Raw genomic sequence first — 24,324 nt, 5'->3', positions numbered from 1 at the left:
TGCCTGTTACTCCAGGTGTTTCTTGACTTCCTACTTTTGCATTCCAGTTCTCTATAACAAAAAGAACATCTTTTGGGGGTGTTTGTTAGTTCTAAAAGGTCTTGTAGGTCTTCACAGATCCGTTCAACTTCAGCTTCTTCAGCATTACTGGTTGGGGCATAGACTTGGATTACTGTGATAGTGAATGGTTTGCCTTGGAAACAAACAGAGATCATTCTGTCGTTTTTGAGATTGCATCCAAGTACTGCATTTCGGACTCTCTTGTTGACCATGATGACTACTCCATCTCTTCTAAGGGATTCCTGCCTGAAGTAGTAGATATAACGGTCATCTGAGTTAAATTCACCCATTTCAGTCCATTTTAGTTCACTGATTCCTAGAATGTCAACGTTCACTCTTGTCATCTCCTGTTTGACCACTTCCAATTTGCCTTGATTCATGGACCTAACGTTCCAGGTTCCTATGCAATATTGCTCTTTACAGCATCGGACCTTGCTTCTATCACCAGTCACATCCACAGCTGGGTATTGTTTTTGCTTTGGCTCCATCCCTTCATTCTTATTTCTCCACTGATCTCCAGTAGCGTATTGGGCACCTACTCACCTGGGGAGTTCCTCTTTCAGTATTCTATCATTTTGCCTTTTCATACTGTTCATGGGGTTCTCAAGGCAAGAATACTGAAGTGGTTTGCCATTCCCTTCTCCAGTGGACCACATTCTGTCAGATCTCTCCACCATGACCCACCCATCCGGGGTGGCCCCACAGGGGATGGCTTAGTTTCATTGAGTTACACAAGGCTGTGGTGCTAGTGTGATTAGACTGACTAGTTTTCTGTGATTATAGTTTCAGTCTTACTTGGGTTTCTCTTACCTTGGACACGGGGTATCTCTTCACGGCTGCTGCAGCAAAACGCAGCTGCTGCTCCTTACCTTGGACGAGGGGTTATCTCCTCACCACCGCCCCTCCTGACCTTGAACGTGGAGTAGCTCTTCTAGGCCCTCCTGTGCCCACGCAGCCACTCCTCCTGGCCTCGGGCGGGGGGTAGCTCCTCCCAGCCGCCGGCCCTGACCTCAGAGGGACGCAGGGTAGCTCCTCTCGTCCGCTGCCCCGGACCTCGGGCATCGGGTAGCTCCTCTCGGTGTTCCGGCGCCGCCGCAGCCTGGCACTCTGAGCCGCTGCCCCTGACCTTGGACGTGGGGTAGCTCCTCTAGGCTGCAGCCCCTCGGGCATGACGTGGGGTAGCTCCTCTCGGCCGCGCTTGTGTGCCGTCGCAGCCGCCGGCGACGACAAACAAGTACTATATATAAAACATATAAATAACAAGGTCCTATGGTATAGCACAGGAGAAGGCAATGGCACCCCACTCCAGTACTCTTGGCCTGGAAAAGACCATGGACGGAGGAGCCTGGTAGGCTGCAGTCCATGGGATCGCTAAGGGTCAGACACGACTGAACGACTTCACTTTCACTTTTCACTTTCATGCATTGGAGAAGGAAATGGCAACCCACTCCAGTGTTCTTACCTGGAGAATCCCAGGGACGGGAGAGCCTTGTGGGCTGCCGTCTATGGGATCGCACAGAGTTGGACATGACTGAAGTGACTTAGCAGCATGGTATATAGCACAGGGAACTACATTCAATATCTTGTAGTAAACCATAATGAAAAAGAATATATTGTATAACTGAATCACTTTGCTGTACATCAGAAATGAAAACAACATTGTAAATCAACTATACTTCAATTTTTTAAAAAAGTGGTGGGTATTCCCTCACCAGGGAATTGTGGTTAGGATCAGTGGTTTCTCTGCCAGGGTCCTGGTTCAGTCCCTGGTCAGGGAACTAAGATTCTGCAAGCCATTTGGAGTGGGAAAAAAAGAAAAAAGAAAGCAGGAACATTATCTGGGTAAATTAAAAATGACCAAAGACTTAGATATTAACAATAAACTGTATCTAAATCCCTAATTACCTGATTAAGAAAAAAAGAAAATAAAAATTATTCTTTAAAATGTCCCTGTAAATACTGAAATAGTGAATACAGTAAGCCCCCTACATATGAAAATTCAAGTTTTGAACTTTCAAAGATGTGAATGTGTGTTTGCACGTTCAGTCATGTACGTCAGTTCACGTGTCTGGCAAACACTGTCACATGCCTGCATCCTCTACAAGTGGCTGTGCTTTACTGTACAGTACTGTATAGAGCACAATAGTACAGCATCTTTATCTCAGGCCCAGGATGTCCAAAAGCAAGTGCAAAAGCAGCAGTGATGTAGCTGTTACTCCTAAGAAGCACCAAGTGATAACAATGGAAGCAAAAGTGAAAATAATTGAGTGGAGCGACAAGAGGAAGAAGTGACTGAAGAACAGAAGAGGGTCACGATGCAGGAAATGGTATGGGGATTTTCTTATTTGAGGAAGCACTGTTAGGGTTTGAGGCACAGGACCTGAACACAGAAAGGTACACAAAGGTTGCAGCAGCCATTCAGAATGCAATCCAGTGCTACCTGTCATCTGTGATGACAAAAAAAGTTACTACCCAGACATCACTGGATTGTGTTCTCAGGAGGGTAGGTAGAATTGAATCCAGCAAGGAACCAGAACTTGTGCCATCTGTGTCAGGTGTGAGTGAAACTGCAGCTTGCCCTCCGTCTCCTATTGCTGATGATCCATCAGCTCTGCTATCTCCCACCCCCTCCTTTCTCCAGTCAGTTACTCTTCTTGCCTGTTCACTCGATGCCGGCCCCTGTATGCCAGCTGTTAAATAGTATACTACAGTGCTTTTCAAACTACTGTCCTGTAAGATTAAAAATGTGTTCTTTATTTTTCTGTTTTTAGTCTATTATTTGTATGAAAGTATTATAAACCTATTACAGTACTGTATAGCCAATTGTGTCAGTTTGGTACCTAGGCTAAACTTGTTGGACTTAAGGAATAAATTGGACTTACAAACTCATTCTCAGAATGGAACTTGTTTGTATGTAGGGGAATTACTGTACTGAACCACTGCTCCCAGGGAAATGCAGGGTAAGATTCCTGTCAGCTACTTGTCACAATATTTGCATCAACTAATTAACACATAACCATGTTTTGAGTGTTTCTGTTTAAAAATACTTTATTTAATATATATTTCACTCAATAACATTGACCTCAAGACCAACAACACTATAACTGATGTCTGCATAGCTGACCTAACATAAGTATTTTCTGTGTAAGATCTTCTGGTACTCAGAAAAACTGAACAGCACGTCAACACCATGCTCGGGGGCCATTTTAAACAGCAGAACCAATCAAAAGCACAAAAATGGGAATATGGCATTAAATATGCCCTCTAGAACTTCCCTGGCGGTCCAGTGGTTGGGACTCCACGCTTCCAATGCAGAGGCACCAGTTGGATCCCTGGTCAGGGAACTAAGATCCCACACGCCTCACAGGGCCACACACACAAAAAAATTAATTTAAAAAATGCCTACTAACACGCTGAACGGTATGAGAAACACTTAACGGTATGAGAGCTGAAAGGAGAAGACGGTGTGTTGTCTCATTTAAGCTCTGCTTGGAATCTCCGTATCACGCAACCATCATCGTTCCCACCTGGGTTTGTCCACATAACGCCCATGTGCCTATAAAATAAATACTTGTGGAATAAAGGAACAAACGTGCCTGGAAGGACAGCAGGTGCGTTTTGATCTGGCAGATACGGGAGTTGGGGGAGCAGTGTAGGGGCGGGGACTGGTGCACCGGGAGGTAAACCTCCCGTGATTTTCCAGTCACCTCACCTGACAAAGTCACCTCACCTGACAAAGTCACCTCATCTGACAACCCTCAGGTCCCGCTATGTGCCTCGTCTGGGCCGAAACCCTGGCGCTCGCCTGAGGCCCGCAGGGATAGTCACGTGCGGCCTTGAGGCCACGCCCCTGAGCTGACCCCCACGGCCCCGCCCCTCGCCGTAACGCCGCGGGTCTCGGCCCTGCTCCAAAGCCTACCCGCCTCCTTCTGACAGACGCCCGACTACGAGCTTCGGAGGTGGTCGTTCTTGGTATTGCGGCCGCCGCCGGTGCTGCGGCGACGGTGAGTCGCCCCGACCATTCTAGACGGCTTCCCGTGGAGTCCCTCGGGAGCAGGGCTGAGCGCTCGTGGCCCTCGCAGGGAGAGGGACGACCTCCGGCTGCGAAGCCCCCTCTCCGCCCCCGCCCGCGGCAGCCGCGCGGTGCACGCCGGGCACTGTGGTCCCCGCTGGCCCGCAGAACGCGGCTCAAGGGCCTGGAACGGACTACATCTCCCAGAGGCCTTTGGGCGGGAGGTGGGGTGCATTCTGCGCGTAAAGCCCCGCGGGGCTGAGGGTCTTGTCCTCCGAGACAGACAACCTGGACCCGGGCTGTCTCTGCTTTCTCTCGGCCTGGGGCGGCCGGCTTGTCGAGGTAAAGGGACCCCGGGGGCGGCGCAGCAGGTCAGTAGCCTCCTCCCAGGACGCCGATGCGATCCACAGCGGCTTTGGGGTTTTGACGTCGTACCGTCGTTAGGCTGGCCGGCCACCCGCGGGGCTGCGGTGACACCTTAGCCAGGCCCGGACGGGCGGCGGGGTCGATGCACCAGGGGCTGCCGGCCCGACCCTGGGGTCCCGCCATCATGCCTCCCACATCCTTGCAGGCAAGCTTGGGGAAGTACCACCCCCAGTTTTCTTCAGGGGCTGTTCCCTCAAGGAGAGGGGCTCGGGCGGAGGGTCTCGGTGACAAAGAAGCCTCTGCTGGGCTCCGTGGTGACCTTGGCAGGCCCGCCGGGCCTCGGGCGTCTCTGCCTCCCCCGCCCTCCCCGGCCCGCCTACATCTGTAAATCTCTGTGCCCGCTTTCGGCCACACATGCTAGTGCTAGGGGCGGGGAGGGGGTGGGGGGTGGGGGTGGAGGCAGTGACCTGGCCTGGCTTTGGGCCCAGCCTCATGCCATTGAAGACCTTGTTGTAGTTGAACTCACAGCATCATGCGAGTCCGGGTTTGGACCCTTGAATTAAGGGTAGGCATGTTTTTGCTTTCTTATAAATGTTCCCAGGTAGCCTCTCAAGAGGTGTCAGGTAAGGAGCAAGGGGCTGTAAGTTTCTCCATTGTGGGCCTAAAGTCCTCTGCGTCAGTCACTGGGGCCCTTGTTCAAAAGGCTGATTAGGGGGATCCACCCCCAGAGGTTCAGATACAGCAGTTACGTGCCCCAGGACTCTACTTAATAAGTTCCCCAGATAATTCTCGGGCTCCTTTGGGGTTGAGAACCTTTGTCTTAGAGTGAGGAGGGTGGAGGACCTTGAGGATAGTGTCTTGACCAGTTTTGTGTTTCCTGTGAGCTGCTGGGCAGGGCAGTGCCTGGCAAGTGTGACCTCGCTTCTACTGCTTTGTTCCTTTCCTCAGGGCTGATCTAAGATAAGAGTTGGATGGGGAGAGGCCCACCAGCTCTGCCTTGGCAGATGTTTAATTTTGAAGAATTCCAAATGTACAGGAAAGTTGAAGAAATTTTACCGTGACCGCCCATAGAACACCATCTAGAATGTCCAATATTTTATTATACTTTATCACCATTCTAACCATCCCGCCTCATCAGGGTGAGTTGAGGATATCTGTCTGTTTCCCTCCCTGATGGTTAAACATGCATAGCAATCAGTAGTCTAGAATTCTTCCTCTTGTTTTTTAACTGTCCGAATACTTGAAAGTCCTTCTGTTTGTCATCCCTGAGGACCTGAGGATGGGACCTCTGGAACCAGGAAAGAACTTCATATGTGCTCTTGAAAAGATTTGAAAAAAACAACAGGCAGTGGTGATTCTAGAATCACCCTAAGGGCGAACACATGAACTGTGTGAATGCTACTTCAGGGAACAGAACTGTTTTGAAGGGGACCTAATGGAAGGTGTCCTTATGGCCAGGTTGTCCCTCAGATAGAGTTGTTAGGAACTGATGCAGGTGGTCAGCTTGGAAGCCATTCCTGCTTTCTTGCTCCGTTTGAACCTGCTGGTTCGGTGTGTTTCCTAATGCTCGAGGAGCACAGGGCTGCATAGCCCAGTGAAGCTATGAGTCCCTTGGGCCCAGGTACTTTATTCCATAGCCATAGACACTAATGCTAACCCTCCCTCTTCAGTGATCTGAGGGGAGAGAAGAGACAGGGCCCGGGAAAATTCATCTCCACTCTCAGAAACACTACTGAAAGGGCACAGACATAGTTTTACTCCTATAGGACACAGGGAGGCGTGCCAGTTAAAGTTGTGGCATCGTATTTTAATGTCTCTGCCCTCATGAGGAGGGAGGCAGCTGTGCCAGTGAGCAGCCAGCATGCCGTGGGAGCACTGCAAAGGACACTGGCCCTCAGTGGGGAGGAGAGAGGAGGAGAGCCAGGCTGGCAGTGGTGGCGCGAGGCTTATTGTGCCCCCACAAAGAGACTTGGAAGTGGAGTGCACAGCATGGAAATGGGCCAGTTTCTAGGATCCCACAAACGCCTGCAGTCTCCTCCTCCCTGCATAGACTGGATCCTCCAAGACACATCTCCCCTGAAAGTGGTAGAGGCTGTGGTGCAACTTAGTGCTGCAGAGGGCAGGGGGCACCTGGCCGGGGACCTCTGGTAGGCAGAGCCTCGCCCCCTGGGAGGGCCACCCACATGAGGAGATGCAGGATCCATCAGCTCCTGAGCCTGTGGACCTACTCCCTCTCCTTCTCTGGGTCATCAGTCTCTGGTGACAATGCTGGGGTCCTGGGACCAGCACTGCGTGGACTCCATAGCCCACGCTGGAGGCCTTTGTCACTTCCAAGCTGTGCAACAAAGCATCTGCCTTTCCAGAGCTTCCTTTTTCCAGAAAACATGTCGTATCACTTTTTTCTGGTGCTCCCGATCTGTGGGTGCTATGAGGTCTCACGTGGTCTGTCCACTGGGTGGTCCAGACCATCCATTCTTACCCCCAGGGAGGTGTCATGAGGGGCCAGGAAAAGCTGTGAACGTGCTAGGTCCATGTTGTGTCTGTCGACTAAAAAATAAGATATACAACTTGAGAATTGTGAGTTAAGTTTTATTTGGGGGCATAATGAGGACTGCAGCCTGGGAGGCAGCATCTCAGATAGCTCTGAGAGACTGCTCCAGAGTGGCAGTGGGGGAAGGTCAGTATATAAGGTTTTGGTGAAGGGGGAGTTCAACACCATGAAGCACTCAATTTACAAAAGGTTTTTGGTTGGTCATGAGGGTCTGATGTCACCAGAAAGGGATTTAGTGCTTCTCTAGATATGAGGAGATGCAAGGATTGAGGTCATAAAATCTGTCCCTAAAAACAAGCAACTATCTAAAGACCTGTCCCACCAGATTCCCTGGAGCACAGAGTGCCTCACTCTGCCCTGAACTCCCTCAGGGGTTGTTGAAGGTCAACAGCCATAGCAGCATGGGCTTCAGTCTCAGTGGAGGCAGATGGCAAAGGCCTTTGTTTGCTCCCTCGTTGGCAGTGGTCTTGGTAAGTGCCAGTTTGTAGTTGACATGGCCAGTAAGTTTTGATTCAGTCCAAACTCAAATCTGCTCTGTTGTCTGTGTCTTTCCTTCCAGGAGAAAACAGGCCAGGGAAAGTGGAAGTAGGTAGGGAAGGGTGGAAGAGTGGCCCTGGGTGGGGTTTGAGGAGAGTCCCAGCCTGTTATCACTTCAGGAGGAAGTAAGAGGGTTGTCACAGTTGAAGTTAACAGTATGAGCAGCAGCCTTGCCGGCTGGGGAGGCAGCAGGAAGGAGGTTCCATCTGCAGTGTGTGCTTTGTATGCGCCCTGTGCCCACCTGGTCGAACCCTCATCCGTGTGTGGTCATCGTACTCAGTGCCAGGGCTGCAGACCTAGCTCAAGCACCTCTGCGTCCCCCGGCTGAGGATGCAGCCAGAGGACCATGTGACTTGCCCAGGGTTGGCACGTAATGGCAGAGCAGGGTCCCAAACCCAGCAGCCCTGAGACGGCAGGCCTGAAGGGAAATGGGGGCTCCCCTGTGAAAATGGCTCCGTGGACCTGACTGTGGCTCAAGAAAAGCATTTCTTTTCTCGTCTGAATATTTGACACACTCGTTGGAGAGCCAGTGTGGGCCTTCTTGATGGAGGCTGTGCTCTGGCCCTGTTGGGGGGGTTAGGCTGGTGGGAAGCCTTCCCTCACTGACTTGCTTGTTCAGCACTGCTGTGCCAGGGGCTGAGTTGCGCCCCCGGGCAATGAGGTGTTCTCCAGCGGGGCCCCAAGAGTGAGGGACAGGGGATCCCTCCACAGGGAGGTATAGGAGAAGCTCGATTTTCTGGAAAGAAGGTTTGGAGCCTGAGGGATGGGTCTTTGGTGCGAGCAGGGTTTGGTTTGTTTGCAAGAGAGTGAGCTACAGTCAGGGGTGTCTGGAGTGTAGTGTGGTAAAGAGATCTGGAACATACAGCCAAGTCCAGACTTTTCCCTTTGAACCTTGACCTTAAATCTTGACCAGCAGATAAGATCTGAGAGCTCTTTGAACCATGGTGTTCACTTGGCTTGCCTACAGATCAGGGTTTAGGGGCAGAGACAGCTCTGGGACACCTCCCAGACATCTGTCTTGGGGCCTGGGGTGCTGCTCCCTGATGCAGGGCCCATGGACTGTGGGTAGAGCTCCCACCTGGAGTATCACTTTGTCAGCTGATACTTGATGTGCTGCCTGGGGCCGTGGAGAGACTGACCCTCGGCACTACCCCGGCCTTCCAGGACCTGCCGGCCTGCCTGGGGCAGCTGGGCCCTTGACTACAGTTCTTTCCTCCTAGTGATTCTTAGTTCCAGTCCTGGAACCCCAGCCCACTTCCTTACAGGGCCTACCTAGGGCTCACCCGGTCCTTGAAGCCTTCCCAGGGCGCCCCCACCTCCCGCCAACAGACCGACCCTTCTCTCACCCGCAGCACCTGCCGTCACAGGTCTTGGGTTTTGCTGAGTATCTTTTTAAGTTTTTCTCAAGTGCAAGCCTCGCCTCCATCTGCAGCTCCCTGAGGGCTGGGACCAGGGCAGTGAGTGGCCTCCATGGAAGGCCACTGTGAAGTATTGGCTGAATTAAAGGGTAAAGAATGTTAAGTCTTTTCAAGCAGGCAGTCACTAAGAAAGAATAAACAAACAAACTTGGGTAGTAATGGCTCTGCTGAATACAGTTGGCTAATCCCGGAACCAGAGGAATTCCGTGTTGTTCACGTGACCACTTCTCAGCTCTGGCGCTCGGGGCAGGCCTTGGTTTCTGAGCTCAGGTCGTCTGTCTACCTGCTCCTCCTGGAGAGCGTGGGGCCCCCACTGGGACCCATTTCTCTGTGGTCCCAGTCACACTGGCTGGGACCTGTGCCTACTGGAGGTGGGTGCCAAGCACTGTAGGGTTCAGGACTCGGGGACCCACGTTAGCATCCCAGACAGTGCAGGGACCCCTCCACCTCACTCCCCTTGCACGGGTGTATAGGCACGCTCCAGTCCTCTGGGTGGGACCGCTCTGGTGCTTAGTGTCTCAGTCGCGTCTGACTGTTTGCAACCCCATGGACTGTAGCCCGCAAGGCTCCTCTGTCCATGGGATTCTTCAGGCAAGTATACTGGGGTGGATTGTCATGCTTTCCTCCAGGGGATCTTCCCAACCCTGGGATCAAACCCAGGTCTCCTATATGGCAGGCAGATTCTTTACCAGCCCTGGGGGAGTCTCTCTCCTCACCTCAGTCCTGTCTTTTTGAAGATTCGCCTCAGAAAAGCCCTCCTTTCCCTGCTTGTCCTTCCACTGCGGCAGGCCTCACCAGCTGACCTACTAATGTATTTTACCAGTTTCTGTGTCTCACGGCCCCTCCCCCACTAGTTTGTGGACAGCTGTTTCCTCATCTTCAGGGCTTAGAAAAGAGCCTGATGAGTAGTCCAGGCCTGCCTTTGTGGGCTCTTAGTAATGTCTGAAGACCAGATGTATGTCAGCTGACACCTTGGACTTGGTGATCCCTAGAGACACTTGCTGCCTGCAAGGTGACCTCTAGATGCATGAATACACACATGGCCAAAAATAAGGCAACCTCAGATATAACATGGGTTCCCACTTCCTCAAAGAGGAGATCCAGAATAATTCTGTTCCAAACGGCTTGGGTCAACTCTTCAGGTCAGATGTCCATTTAGAGTGACAGGAATTTAGTTAAGCTTCCATGTAGTGTAATTTCAAATGCTGGTTCTATTTGCTCCCCACTGACGTTTCCCAGAGCGCTTTTCCTGCTCTCCCCTTCACCTCTATGGACACCATGTCCTTGTTCTGGACACCAGCCCCTGGGGATTGTCAGTGCTGGTCGTGTGGGCACCCCTTGCTGCATGTAGGGACGTTTCCTCTGGAGAGTGTGTCCCTGGACTGCTGTGTGTCAGCCTGTACACAGCTTCTTACCGCACTCCCTTTCAAAGGCTGTTTACCATTGGAATGGTAAGGTCCCACCCTGGGAATAATTACTAGTCTGCTGGCTTTGGACTTTTTTCTTTTCACTGACTCCATCCAGGTGACCTTTAGAAGCGTGCCGTGCTGGACTGACCGAGGCAGACGTTCTCCTCCCGGCAGCGCCTAGTGTGAGAAATGAGACTGCCTGCAACACAGGGACTTTTGTGACACAGAGACGCTCCCTCTGCGTGCTCCCGAGGGGTGCATATAGGACCTTAGAGCTCATGAGGGCAGAAAGGGAAAGCCTTCTCTCGGGAGTATAGAGATCCACTCCTTCCCGACGGAATTGGGGGACCTGGGCAAGGCCTGGCTGAGCTACTCGCCTGGGCTGGTGAGGCCAGCAGTCGTTTGTGTCCAAAATAAGACTCTTACAGCTGGAGGACCTTGTAGTGGCCATGTGGCTGGGGTGCACTTCAGGGCCTAGAACCTTTTCCCTGGATTGGGCTGGATGTCTTGATCTGAGGTAACCAATTAAACTAGAGTCCACTGCAAGGCTGTCCATTTTGCGTCAGCTCGCCGTGGTGGTATAGTGGGGCACAGAGCTGCCTTCCATTTCGTGTCGGCTCAACAAAGGCAGCGGTAAGGACTTCGTCTTTTCAGGGTTCCACTCTGATTGCCTAAGCGTTGGTTCTTTAGACTCATCGCATTTCTAAAATTAGTCCGCCTTCTGGTTACCGAGCCCTGCCTGTCCAGCAGGTGCGGCTGTCCTGTTTATTCAGTCGTGGTTGCAGCTGCATCTGTTTTTGGCCCTGGCTTCTTGTTCCCTCCTGTCTGTACTTCCTCCTCTGTGCCAGCAGTAGAAGCAGAAACCGAGCTTCTGAGCCTGGTCCTGCCGGGGTCGGGGGCTCGGGGGCAGGAGATCTCTCCAGCTCGTGTCTCAGGCAAGCCCTGTCTCAGTTTGCTCATGTATCTGACTGTTGAGATTTTCTCAACCGCCGCCTCTGCCAGGTGACCTTCTGCTGGCTCTCCAGGAGGGGTATCCAAGGCTGGAACTACCTGTAGCCCGCCAGGCTCCTCTGACTGGGGATTTTGCAGGCAGGAATACTGGAGTGGGTTGCCACGCCCTCCTCCAGGGGACCCTCCCCACCCAGGATCAAATGCACATCTCTTACGTCTCCTGCATTGGGAGGCAGGTACTTGGCCTCACTGTGCACCATGTGGGATCTTACTTCCCAGACCATGGATCGAACTCGTGTCGCCTACATTGGGAGCACAGAGACTTAACCCCTGGGCTGCCAGGGAAGTCCCTTGGCAGGCAGATTGTTTACCACCAGTGCCACCTGGAACTACCCTGGGTGGTCTTCATGTCCCAGCTTCACAGGTCTGGATCCCCTCAGTTTTACTAGAGCACTGGGAAGGGACTTGGCACAGAGAACTGACCGTTGTTACCAAATCCCTACAAAACTGAAGTAGAGACTCCAGCGCATGAGTAGGGGACAGCCCCTCCGTGCGTGTGCCTCGAGGACAGGTGCCTCGAAATGGACTGACTGTGGGAGAAGGTACAGGCAGTGGGGTTGTCCTCCAGAAAAGCTATGTGCACCCGCCCAATCTGCGTGGCCCAGGTGCCCCTGCCTCTGTTCCGTGGGGTCAGACTTGTTTGCCTCGGCTCTAGCCAGCTTCAGTGTGGCAGACACCCTGTGCTTGTTATTGTCGTCATCATGACGGTTCCTAGAAGTCTTACAGCTGTTTTAGCCCAGACCATTCTTGGAGTCCTGTCTGCCGTTTGATTTTCCTTCCGATGAAGAGCAACCAGCATATTCTCTCTTTTCTGTTTCATTGTATACTTCCTTTCCCACGCTCTGCTGAGGCTCCATAAATACAGCTGTTTGTATGTATGTAAAGCATTGTCTGTGTTTGTGGAACACAGTGCTACCTGCTCTTCTCATCACGACCTCACTGACACAACCCTGTGGGTCTGGGGCGGCTGCTGCCATTTCACAGATGGGAAGACTGAGACTCTGAAGTATCAGGTGGCCAGACACCTGGGCACTAGCAGGCGAGGTGTCTCCACTTTCAGCTTGACCTGTGCCATTAGGGTTCCAGCCTCCCTGGGGAAGGGCCCAGGCTGTGGTATTTGGGGCCATTGGCTTAGGCTGATGTATGTTCCATCATACGTCAGTTCCATGGAGCTCAGAGGAGCGTGTGGGGCTGGTGAGAGAACAGCCAGATGGGAAAACAAGATCTGCTTTCTGGTCCTTTCCGTGTCTTTAGCCCATTTTGAAGTGTTTAGAATTCCCAAGGCATCAGATACACCCATGTTCAAGTGTAAAGATGAAGAAATGGTTCACAGCCACCAGTGATGCTGTCTGGGCTCCTGCCTCTATCAGGAAGGACAATGGAAAAGGGGCAGAGACCAGGATTTCCAGTCCCACCGGTGCTGAACTTGGTGGACCCGGGCCTGCCGGGCCTGCTCAGTAAGGCGGTGTGGGCTAGAGGAAGCCAAGGCCTCCGAAAGTCCTTGTGGGAGCTTTTCAGGGAGGGACCTCTTGTTTACAAAGCCTCAGGCCCAGGGAGCACTGTTTATTGTTAATAGTACTTGTTTTCCTTCCTTGTTAAAATAATCAACTGGAAATGTACCAATCAGAATCAGTAGATTCTGGCTGCTGTGGGTTGAGAATTGCTGTAAACCAGCTTCTCTGTTTCCCTTAGATACTGAGGTTGGGTCTGGCTGCATTTACTCAGAAACCCAAAATAACTGGTGAAAACAAGTGAGCTTGTTTCTCACTGCAGGCTAGGGGAGGTGGTCAGCGCTGGGAGGGTGTCTCCATGGTCATCCGGGGCCCGGGCGCCTTCAGTTGTCCTCTGCACAGCTTCCATTCCCGAGGTCGTCTCGTGGTCAATGTGGCTGCAGAGCTGTAGCCTTCAGCCTCCTGGCAGCAGGCAGGAGGAAGGCCCAAGGACAGGGGGTCCATCTCCGGGTGGGGCGGCTCCCTCTCAGCACCTTCCGAGAATGTCTGTCACCTGTGTGACTCATCGGCCAGAACCGAGTCACGTGGGCACCCGTTGTTAGATGGGCTGAGAGCATCTTCACACAGGTACTGCTGCCCTGGTCCTCCGGAGGCTCCCAGGTCTGAGCGCTGCAGGGAAGCCCCTGGCCCTGTGCTTCTGAGGCCACCCTGAGATTCGATGGCTCCAGGCTGCTGTCTGGCTGCCCACCCCGGGCACAGCCTCCTTACTGAGGCCTGTGACTCTGTCCTGCCGCTGTCCCTGCCCTCCCCCTTGGCCTGCATTGACCCCACCTCCTCCCCCCCGCCTGGCTCACTTGGAGAGATGTCCCCTGACTCCTGGAACGGGTCTGGTCTGCCTATACTTTCATGGCGTACTTTCTCAGGTACCACTGGTCTCGCTGTGTCCTTGGGGTTGGGGTTTGGGGTGTGTCTTTGACTCTGGTCTCCCCAACTCAGCTGTGAGCTTCTGGAAGGCAGGACCAAGCCTCTTACTCCCTGTCACTTCCCAGCCTGTGCCCAGCATGAAGTAGGTGCTACACAGCAGCAGCACCAACAGACGCTGGTTATTCCCAAAAGAAGGACTGTCCGCTCCAGGAGCTTCTGTTAAGTGGCCATCACACAGACTGTCCTTCAGCCCACCCCTGGGGACTTGCGAGAACAGGAGGGTTACATGGCGTTGCCCAGGGAGCCAGTGGCCATCCCTGGTGAGCAGCCCTCGGAAAGAGGGACACCTCCAAGAGGGTGGGGGGTGTGGGCGGTGGGGGTCAGGCCTAGGAAGGTCTGCTTGCTCACAAGGCCTGAGTGCTTCTGTCCTCTGGTGGACCCCGGGACCCCGCACCCCTCCCAGAGCAGTGGGCGCCTCCTTGGTTCAGCAGACAGGAGCTGAAGACAAGGCGAAAGGCTGCCTTTCTGTTTCCTGGCAAAGCCCCAAGCCATTCTGGCCAGCCGCCTAGAACCTGCCTCCTGGGGCCAGCTGGCATCATGGTGCCGTGGCTGCAGGAGCTGGGGGGTGAGCTCCTGGAGCAGCGGGCAGGCTGGCCCAGCTCTGGGAAACTCGGCCCTGCAGCTGCTGCCTCCAGGGCCCCAGGTGGACGCCAGGGTCCAGGCCCAGTACCCTTCCACGGGCACTGCAGCCATGGAGTGCCAGGGCAAATGCTGGGAAAGAGAGCTGGCCCTTCAGGAGGACTGCTGGGCTGTCTTCCTTTTCAGAAGGTGTCTCAGGGGCCCCCAGGTCGGCCTCCACTTGCCGGGCCTCGGTGACCTCTGCAGGCCGGGCACTCAGGCTGGACTGGGTCACCGGTCCCCAAGATCCTGGGGGACCAGAGGCTGCTGTGGCAGAGGTGGCAGTGCCTGTGTTGTTTTCCTTCCTGTTGGATGTTGTTCATAATAATCAACCCCAATAACTGGGGCCATTTATTCAGTGTTCTCATGAGCAAGGCTGCAAGCTACTGCTCTCGGCAGTTCGCACACACTCTTTATTATAAAACTTGCTCCAGCCCTGAGTGGTAGGTGTGATTACCGACGAGGAAACAGGCTCAGTGAGGTCACACAGCTGCAGAGTGGGAGAGCTGGGTCTGAACTAGTCTGGCGCGTGTGGCAGCAGGTACATCCCTGGAGTGACAGCAGTCTGCTCGGAGGCCCCCTGGGATGGTCCCCTCTCAGTCCCTCTGGCTGTGGAGCCCTGACCTGCTCTGCCTGCAGGTACCCTCTTACCAGCTTGGGGCTCCTCTCGCCCAGCAGCTCTTGAAGAGTGACTTGCAGTCGCCTGGAGGCTTCCTGAGATTTTCCAGGGGCTGAAGGTCAGAACTGTGTTTATAAGGACACTCGGAGGTTATTAGTTATTCTGCCTGTTACCATCACGTTGGCATTCGAAGGGGTGGTGCAGCAGCAGTGGGACTTAACTCAAGGTGTGGTACCCGCTGTGCCAGTGATTGTCGTGGTTGTGTCCCTGCAGGCTTCACTGAAGGAAAAGCAATAAAAATGACTGAGTGTGTTAGCTGGACCCTTGGGTGCACGCTGTTAATGTTTTGTGTGGTGAAATGAGAGGAGGCGCATGCAGCATACTGGGTCCCTCAGGGGAAGCACGGGAGCAGCTGTTGGAGCTGTGAGCCCAGCTACTCAGCTGGCGTTTTCATGGAGCTCCACATTTACTTAAAATAACAGCTGACACACAGACTATAGTTATTCGGACTTGGGGATTCAGGCGACAAAGAGGCTGCAAGGAAAACAACTGACCTTTTGTTTTTGTATGTGTTGCCAGTGATAAAATTTGAGCTTTCAAGTGAAAATGTTAAAATCTTGGAAAACTTGTTTTTGCTGCTGTGAGCTTGACAACTTCCCAGTAGTAAAGACTTTTCTGATGGGATTGATGGTGATACTAACAATGTGATTTTTTTTTTTTTTTTTGAGAGGGGCATATCATATGAGATGCCTTGACATTGCCAGATCTACATAATCAGGCTCATAAATGTGGGCCAGAATTTTCCAAATGACCCAGGCATGCTGTTATAAAACCAGCCATGTGTGAAAGAGCCATTCCAAATACAAGGTAGCCCAGTGATGTTTTCAGTGTAATAGGGAAAATTTTGTTATGAAAGATTCGTATTCCATATTGAAGATAACCTTTAAGAACTGTCAAGTTTGGGTGTGGTGTTGAAGAATATCCACAATCAGCTGAAAAGATTATTCGGTCCCTCCCTCCTTTCCAGCTGCTTACTGTAGGAGGCTGGCTTTTCTCATACTTCATCCAAAACATCACAACAGATTGGATGGAGAAGCAGATACAGGCATCCAGCTGTCCTCTCTTAAGCCAGACTTTTTCATTTTATAGAAGTATAGTTGATTTATAACGTGTTAATTTCTGCTGTACAGCAGTGATTCAGTTATACATACATATTATTTTCATATTCTTCTCTGGTTCTCACAGGCTGTTGAATATAGTTCCTCTACTATACAGTAGGCCCTGGTTGTTTATCCCTTTTGCAGAGTCTGCATCTGCTAATCCCGAACTCTCAGTCCTTCCTGCCCCACCCCCCCCCCACATGGCGCCACAGTCTGTTCTGTCTGTCTGTAAGTCTGCTTGTGCTTCATAGGTAAGTTCCTTTGTGTCATATTTTAGATTCCCCGGTGGTTCAGCAGGTAAAGAATCCACCTGCAGTGCGGGAGACCTGGGTTCTATCCCTGGGTTGGGAAGATCCCCTGGAGGAGGGAAAGGCTACCCACTCCAGGATTCTGGCCTGGAGAACTCCATGGACTGTATAGCCCATGGCGTCACAAAGAGTTTGGACACGACTGAGCGAGTCTCACTTAGATTCCACATGTAAGAGATGCCACATGGTATTCATCTTTCTCACTTCCTTCATTTAGGGTGACCATCTCAGTCCATCCATGCTGCTGCAAATCGTACCACTCCATTCTTTTTTATGGCCGAGTAGTATTCCCTTGTGTATATGCACCACATCTTGTCCATCCATCCGTCGATGGACATTTAGGGTGTTTCCACGTCTTGAGTGTCGTGAATAGTGCTGCTGTGAACATCGGGGAGCATGCATCTTTTTGAATTAGAGTTTTGTCCAGAAAAGAAAGAAAGAGGGATTCCCTGGTGGTTCAGACAGTAAAGTGTCTGCCCCCAATGCAGGAGACCTGGGTTCAATCCCCAGGTCGGGAAGATCCCCTGGAGAAGGAAATGGCAACCCACTCTAGTACTGTTGCCTAGAATTTCCATGGATGGAAGAGCCTGGTGGGCTACAGTCCATGGGGTTGCAAAGAGTCGTACACAACTGAGCAACTTCACTTTCTTTCTTTGTCCACATATATGTCTAGGAGTTGGATTGCTGGATCATTTAGCAACTTTATTTTTCACTTTTTGAGGACCCTGCATACTGTTCGGTAGTGGCTGCTCCAATCTACATTCCCACCAGCAGTGTGGGAGGGTTCCCTTTTCTTCACATCCTCTCCAGTATTTGTTATTTGTAGACTTTTAAATGATGTTAAGCCAGACTTGTAAAGGGTTTGTGGAAATGTAAAACAATGCCAGTCTTCTTATTAAATCTTGTTTTGGAAAGTAGTTAAGTTTTTGTTAACATGCAATGAGTTAATTTTTTTAATGAACAAATACTTTTAACAGTTCTTCATTTTTGGTTTCTAGTAACGTAAGTATTGATAGGTATAACCTACAAAAACAAAATCTTTTTGGTGTCCTTAATAATTGAGGGTTAAGGGGTCCTGAGACCAAAAACCTTGAGAACGGCTGTTGTAGCCGGCCCTGGCAGAGCTGATGTCAGAACATCCTCCGTCTGGCCGCCACCGTCCTCCCACTTGTCTCTGTCTCACCCCCCGCCCTTCCTCATCCTCCAGGAACTTGCGTGTGTGTGCTGACGGGGCTCAGCCCCACACTGCCCTCCCAGCCTTCCTCCAGAAGATGGTGTTGGTGTTCCCTCAGCAGGTGCTGTGTGGAGTGGGGACCCTGGAGGCAGGGTTGGCGCCCTCCCCACACAGGGTGCGTGTCCTGACGGCTCAGACTACCGAATCGAGTTTCCAGCAGGCGATGGAGCCAGGGAGGAGCACATCCTGCTGGCCCGGGCCCAGGCCCTCCCGGCTTCCTCAGGGAGACCCCGGGCTGCCTCTGGCTGCCACCAGTTGGCCAGGCCCTGGCCCTGGCTCAACAGCTGCGTGCTCTGCAGTGAACGAGGAGGAGCTGAAGCAGAGGACGCCAGGGCTGCCTCCTGGGGCCAGAAGTCATGTGCTGTTAACTCCACGCAGGGGCGTGGGGAGACCGGGCTCTGTAGAAAGTGCCTGGCCCTGTGTCCCACCCCAGAGGCCCCCAGCACCTGCTGTTCTGGGGAAGGCGCGATGAGATATAGCAGGAAATAGGTCCAGAGACAGACAGACTTGGAGATGGGCTCCATCCCACTGTGTGTCTGTGTGCTCAGTCGTGTCCAACTCTTTTGGACCCAATGCGCTGTAGCCTGCCAAGCTCCTCTGTCCATGGGATTTCCCAGACAAGAATACTGGAGCGGGTTGCCATATCGTTCTCCAGGGGATCTTCTTGACTCATGGGTCGAACATGCGTCCCCAGCATCGCAGGCAGATTCTTTACCTGCTGAGCCACTGGGGAATCTCACTTTAGGGTGACTGAAATATTCTGTGCTAGGCTGTGTTGGTCGTAGGTGCAGAGGGGCCTGCCCCCCAGGCTCTGCCGTGGCTTCGAAAGGCAGCTGCAGGGTGGGTGTGGAGGGGAGAGGAGACAGGAGCGGCGGGGCCTGCGGGAAAGCGGTGCCCTGTGGCAGTGTCTGCCCCAGGTTCGGTGTTGGGTGACGCTGGGGGTGGTGCGACAAAACCAAGTGTCATAACATTACAAATCAGTGATTAACAGTATTCAAAGTGTATGCTGTAAGTCAGCATCATCCTTCACAGAAGGTGTAAAATGTCTATATTTTTTGACCTAATAATCTCACTTCTGGCATGTTTAGGCCAAGGAAATAATCCAAGACAGGGAAAGAGCGTTAGTCAAAGGTGTTGCAATTGTTTTATGACAGTAACAAGGAGCCTTCTAAATGATTTAATAGGGATTGGTCAAGTAAACAGGGATGGGCCCCTTTTTGGAAATACTAAAATCTGTGATCATGGATTCTTACAGGATAGAGGAAATATATGTGACACAATGTTAAAAGGATTTAACTTTATCACAACAGCAACTATATAAAAACCTGGCTGCCTGTGCAGACTGGCAGGGACATGCAGAGACTGGCTGCATTAGGATGATAAGGTTGGGCAATTGTGCTTTCCTTCAGGTTAATAAGTTTTACTGACATACAGTAATCTGCATACCACATGATTTCCCCATTTAAAGTGTGCAATTCAGGGACTTCCCTGGCAGTTCAGTGGTTAAAACTCTGTACTCCAAGTGCAAGGGGGAACAGGTTCAACCCCTGGTCAGAGAATTAAGATCATGACTCAGCTGAAAAATTTTTAAGTGTGCGATTCAGTGGTTTTTAGTATAGTCACAGAATCATGCAACCATCATTCCAGTTTTACATCTACAGCGTCCCAAAAGGAATTCCATACTGGCCATAGACCAGCCCCCCAAACCCCTGGAAACCACTAATCTGGTTTCCGCCTCTGTGGATTATCTGGATTTACTTCATGTACGAAATCATACAATACACGGTCCTTTGTGTCTGGCTTCTGTCACTGAGCATCACGTTTTCAAGGGTCATCTAGGTTGTAGCTGTGTCCGTACTTCATCCCTTTTCATGGCTGAATAATATTCCACTGTATAGATACGGCCAGTTTGTTTATCCACTTATCAGTTGATAGACACTTGAGTTGTTTACACATTTTGGCTATTATGAGTAATTCTGCTATGAACATTCTTGCACAGGTTTTTGTGTGGACATGAGTTTTCAGTTCTTTGGGGTATATATCTAGGAGCGGAATTGCTCGGTAACTCTTGAAGAACTGCCAGACTGTTTTTCTAGAGCAGCTACGCCAGCAGTGAGGGGGGTAGAGTTTCCAGTTTCTCTACATGATACTCATTATTGTCCTTTTCATCTTAGCCATCCCAGTAGGTAGGAAATGGTACCCTGTAGTTTTGATTTGCAGTCGCCTTTTGACTCACAATGTTCAGGTTCTTTTCATGTGCTTATTGAGCATTTGTTTATCTTTGGAGAAATGTCTGTTCCCATCCTTTCACCCATTTTAAAAAACTGACTCATCTTTTCTGTTAATGAGTTAGGAAAGTTCTTTATGTATCCTAAATGGTGCAGGTCCCTGAGATACTTGATTTGAAAAAATTTTCCTATATTGTGTGGGCTGTCTTCCCACTTTCTTGATGGTGTCCTTAGAAGCACAAGTCTTACATTTTGATAAAATTGATTTTATCTTTTTTCACTTTTGTTGCTTGGACTCAGTCCTTCTGGCCCTGCCACTGGTTTGTTACATTTAATATTTAAACTGACTGACTCCAGGCTCCTTCTCCCTCAGCAGGCTTGTTGGGGACCCCCTGTAGCTCTTTTTCCTAGTTCACATTATTTCAGTTAAAAAAAAATGTCTCACTTTAAAATGCTACTAATTTAGGGGCTTTCACGCTGTTGGAGAGTTGAAGGAAGTGTCTTACTAAAGGAGACAGAGAGCAGACCCGGGGTGGGAAGGTGGCCTGCTTCTCCAGCACCAGGTGCTTTTAGTGAACTTTGTGGAGGAAATGAGGGAGAGTATGTCCCAAGACCAACAACGCCTCCTTCCTTCTCAACGTCCACTCCCTGACCACACCACTGTGCTGCTGCTGGGGGAGATGCCCTCGGTTTTGATTGTTTCCCGCAGGGCATGTGGGCGTGCGGGGGCTGCTCTGGGCTGGTGGGGAAAGGACGGAGGACTGGCCGTGGTCCTGGGGGGACAGCAGCTGTGGGGAGGGGAGGGGGAGCTTGGGCGTGGGTAGGGACACAGGATGGCTCCACGGCTGCGTGGGGCCAGGTGCCCGGGGCCAGCTCTGCCCTGGTGCTGAGGGCGCTGCCTGTGGGTCTCCCCCCGAAACAGCTCCCAGAGCCCTGCGTGTTCGCCCAGGCCGGCGGTGGAAGGAGCCTCACCTGCCTGTCTCCTCTGAGTACCTGGGATCAGAGGTAAAGCATCGCCCGACCCTCCATAGGCAGTCCCTGGCACGGAGGTCAGCCTGGTGCCCCCTCAGGGAGGGGGCGGAGAGGACCCAGTTGGACTGCCCTTGAAACACCCTAGATGAGGTTCCTGAGCTGCTGGGTTCCGCCCCCTTCACCAGGCCACCCCCCTGCCCTCGGCTCCCACACAGAAGTGTGGGCGACCCCTGAGGCTCATGCTTCTGGAGATTGTAGGATGGTGGCTCTAGGCTGGGTTACCTTGGCAATGGTGGGGCATCTCCAGGGCCTGGGGGCAGCCGAGTCTGTGCTCCCAAAGGATTGGCCCCGGCCCATACCAAGCGATGAGACCTGTGTGGGGAGATGAGTGAAGATGACCTGAGGCCAAAAGCAAGGGACACCCGTGGGAGGAGCCACAGAAGGCCCTGTGTCGGGGTGGGGGTAGCTGGGAGCACAGCCTGCACCCTGGTTTCTCCTCCAGGCCCAGGAGAAGCAGCAAAGATGTCGAATGATCCACCCCCTCCTTATCCTGGGGGTCCCACAGCCCCCCTTCTGGAGGAGAAAAGTGGTGCTCCACCCACGCCAGGTAGGTCCCATGCCCTTTGCAGATGCTGGGAGCTGCACCTGGAGCAGCGCCCTCCAACAGCTATGCCTCTGCGCTTCCTCCCCCGCTCCGTCCAGGCCGCACCTCCCCAGCTGTGATGCAGCCCCCACCGGGCATGTCGCTGCCCCCTGCAGACATCGGCCCCCCACCCTATGAGCCGCCCGGTCACCCGATGCCCCAGCCTGGCTTCATCCCCCCCCATGTGAACGCGGACGGCACCTACATGCCTCCAGGTAAGAGGGAAAGGAACCTGTCCAGCCCAGCACCCCACGTCGGCAGCTGGGCCAGCCTCTGCTGCTGGCCAGCAATCTGTGTGGGTGTTTAACATAAGGGCAGAGGGCCGACCGTGCAGGTGGACAGCAGACACGGGAAGGTGCCCAAGAGCACGGCACGGGGAGCTTCTCTGTCCTCTGGGACAGAGACCAGGAGAGGCTGGGAGAAGGACGATGGTGGCCTGGGCCCCGGGCCTGTGTCCTGGGGTGCTGGAGGCTCAGGGATTTGTGCTCACCTTTCCTGTGGGGCCAGTGGCCAGCCCGCCAATAACCCGCCTTTGCTCCATCTTGTTTCCAGGTTTCTACCCTCCTCCGGGTCCCCATCCACCCATGGGCTACTACCCGCCGGGGCCCTACCCGCCAGGGCCCTACGCTGGCCCCGGGGGCCACACGGCCACGGTGCTGGTCCCCTCAGGGGCTGCCACCACTGTGACCGTGCTGCAGGGAGAGATCTTCGAGGGCGCGCCCGTGCAGACAGTGTGCCCCCACTGCCAGCAGGCCATCACCACCAAGATCTCCTATGAGATCGGCCTGATGAACTTCGTGCTGGGCTTCTTCTGCTGCTTCATGGGGTAGGTGGTGCAGGCACCCACGGGGTGGCGCCGTGCCCACCTCTGCTGCCCTGCAGGGGGCTGGGCGCTCGGCCCCTGCTCTTCAGGCCCCTGTCTCTCCTGATGCAGGTGTGACCTGGGCTGCTGCCTGATCCCCTGCCTCATCAATGACTTCAAGGATGTGACGCACACGTGCCCCAGCTGCAAGGCCTACATCTACACGTACAAGCGCCTGTGCTGACGGGCTGGGCCTGGACTCCCCGCTGTCCGTCTGGCCCCCCATGCTTCGCCCCCTACTCTCAGTGGCTCACCTCCCTGCTCCCACTGGGGGTTGGAAGCCGTTCCACTGGTCCGTCCCCTGGAAGTCTTGTCCTCTTCGCCTTGCCCTTCCCTGAGCATCTGACTCTAGTGGCAAAAATTCTGTTGGATTTCAGGCCAAGGGCCAGCGAGTAGTGGGGGATGGCGCTGAGCTTGCGTGCTGCTGGCATGCTAGGCATTTGTGATCAAGAAGACGAGAGGGAGTGGTCTTCTCACATGGTCCTCCCTGCTGGGGTCTTTTCTCCATTTCTGTACCAGGTACAGGTTTGGTCCAGAGTCTCCCTGGGACCAAAAGCAGGCAGAGCCGTGGCTGGTTCCCCAAAGCGGGGCCGAGCCCACAGCCACCGTCATTTCTGATCTGCTGGGCTGAAAGTGGCGGATAGACCCAGGCAGGCCTGAGTTTGTGATTGCTAGAGGCAGGCATGATGGCAGAAGCAATGACTCTGGCCCTCAGAACTCAGGAATTCTTAACTGCGCCCAGGAATCATCTGGGGTATATAGAGGTCAGCACACCTGCAGGCTACGGAGTGAGGGACTGGACGCTAGCTTGCCAGGAAGCGATTCTCCATGGCCCCTGCCCAGCTCCCTTTCAGCCACACCTCTGTGAAGCCCGGCCTTTGCTGGGGCCAGAAGGAATGCCCAGGAGCTGGGCCATCTGGTTATACCCTGTCCTCACAGCGTGTGGGCACAGCCTCTGCCTGGAGCGTCCCAGGTGGGACCAGAGATGACAGAGCAGGGCTTCCTTGTGGGCACTCTGGGCTCTGCAGTGCACTCTCCATGGGCCCTCCTCCTGGTGCCCACAGGGCCCTGCACCCTGGCTAGCAGCCATGGCGCTGGACTGGGGACAGGCTTGGGACAAGGAAGGAGCAGCCACAAGTGGCAGAGGTGCCCCGGTGGCCACCAGCCCTGCCCTGGGCCTGAGCACACACCGTTTCCTGAAGGGTTTGTCTGTGACTTGCTCCCGTGGACCGCTGTATCCTGCCGCCCCCTCCTGGTCCTGCACAGCCACTGCATGGCCTCCTGTCACTGTGAACCGTGGCCAGTCTCAGTTGATAGTTCCTCATTAAATTGGCCCTTTCACTCCCTTGCCCGAGGCCTCTGCTCTCTTGCCTGGCTTCCTTCTTTTGTGAGGGAAAGAGGGTGGGGGGCCTGCAGGTAGTTGGAAGGCAGGGGGTCAAGACCTCAGGGTCTCAGTGCTTCTGCTGAACCCACTACCCAGGGACAATGCTGGTGTCTCAGTCCCTGGTTAAACCCACCGGAGCCAAGCCGTGACTGCACCATCAAGCTTCCTTACTGATAATATCACTCGTCTCCACACCACACACCTGCCCATGGGGTCTGCAACCTGGAGACCCCCGCCAGCCAGAGCTCGGGGTCATCAACCCTGTGGGGAGGTACCCTCGCTGCCTTGAGCAGGACAGAGCCACCGGGGCTGAGGCGTCGGGTCTGCGGGCTGCTGGGGTGGGCAGGCAGCTGGGCCCCCACCCCTTATCTGACTTGTGAAGGTGGGTGGGCTTGGTCAGTTACTGGAAAGTGTCCCCACCATTTAATTCTTTTCTGAGTAACACTTTCACAGATTCTCAATATATAGAACAGGTAATAAACTCCTATTTAAATAAA

At 53.2% G+C, this 24,324-nt stretch overlaps 1 protein-coding gene and 1 long non-coding RNA gene across 8 annotated transcripts in view; one reads left to right on the top strand and one right to left on the bottom strand.

The window, feature by feature from the left end:
* Positions 1–4,064, bottom strand: part of LOC120874532 — a 12,591-nt gene extending 8,527 nt beyond the window's left edge. The window contains exon 1 of the long non-coding RNA XR_005723661.1: positions 3,980–4,064. This is a non-coding gene — a long non-coding RNA (uncharacterized LOC120874532). The remainder of the gene's footprint in view (positions 1–3,979) is intronic.
* CDIP1 (cell death inducing p53 target 1) lies at positions 3,933–24,324 on the top strand. Of its 7 annotated transcripts, none has more exons than XM_040255931.1 (6): positions 3,933–4,064; positions 20,889–20,971; positions 21,441–21,545; positions 21,641–21,796; positions 22,134–22,407; positions 22,516–24,324. In XM_040255931.1, the coding sequence occupies exons 3-6, from the start codon at positions 21,461–21,463 to the stop codon at positions 22,625–22,627; spliced, it is 627 nt and encodes a 208-aa protein (XP_040111865.1). In that variant the 5' UTR covers positions 3,933–4,064; positions 20,889–20,971; positions 21,441–21,460; the 3' UTR covers positions 22,628–24,324. The 7 variants fall into 7 exon arrangements, with proteins under 7 accessions (XP_040111865.1, XP_040111875.1, XP_040111888.1 ...); XM_040255941.1 differs by having other exon boundaries at positions 3,975–4,064; positions 20,889–21,015; positions 22,516–23,793; XM_040255918.1 differs by lacking the exon at positions 3,933–4,064 and adding an exon at positions 4,286–4,414.

This window comes from Oryx dammah, unplaced genomic scaffold, assembly GCF_014754425.2.
Source record: "Oryx dammah isolate SB20612 unplaced genomic scaffold, SCBI_Odam_1.1 HiC_scaffold_2, whole genome shotgun sequence".
Taxonomy (NCBI): Eukaryota; Metazoa; Chordata; class Mammalia; order Artiodactyla; family Bovidae; genus Oryx; species Oryx dammah.
The sequence above is the reverse complement of the archived record's forward strand: the minus strand, read 5'-3'. Positions and strand labels throughout refer to the sequence as shown.

Bases quoted from the DNA above. Each gene is read 5' to 3' on its own strand.
- CDIP1 (XM_040255931.1), top strand. From the start codon at position 21,461: ATGTCGAATGATCCACCCCCTCCTTATCCTGGGGGTCCCACAGCCCCC. The intron at 21,546-21,640 runs GTAGGTCCCATG...CGCTCCGTCCAG, and splicing joins TGGTGCTCCACCCACGCCAG to GCCGCACCTCCCCAGCTGTG. The intron at 22,408-22,515 runs GTAGGTGGTGCA...CTCCTGATGCAG, and splicing joins TTCTTCTGCTGCTTCATGGG to GTGTGACCTGGGCTGCTGCC.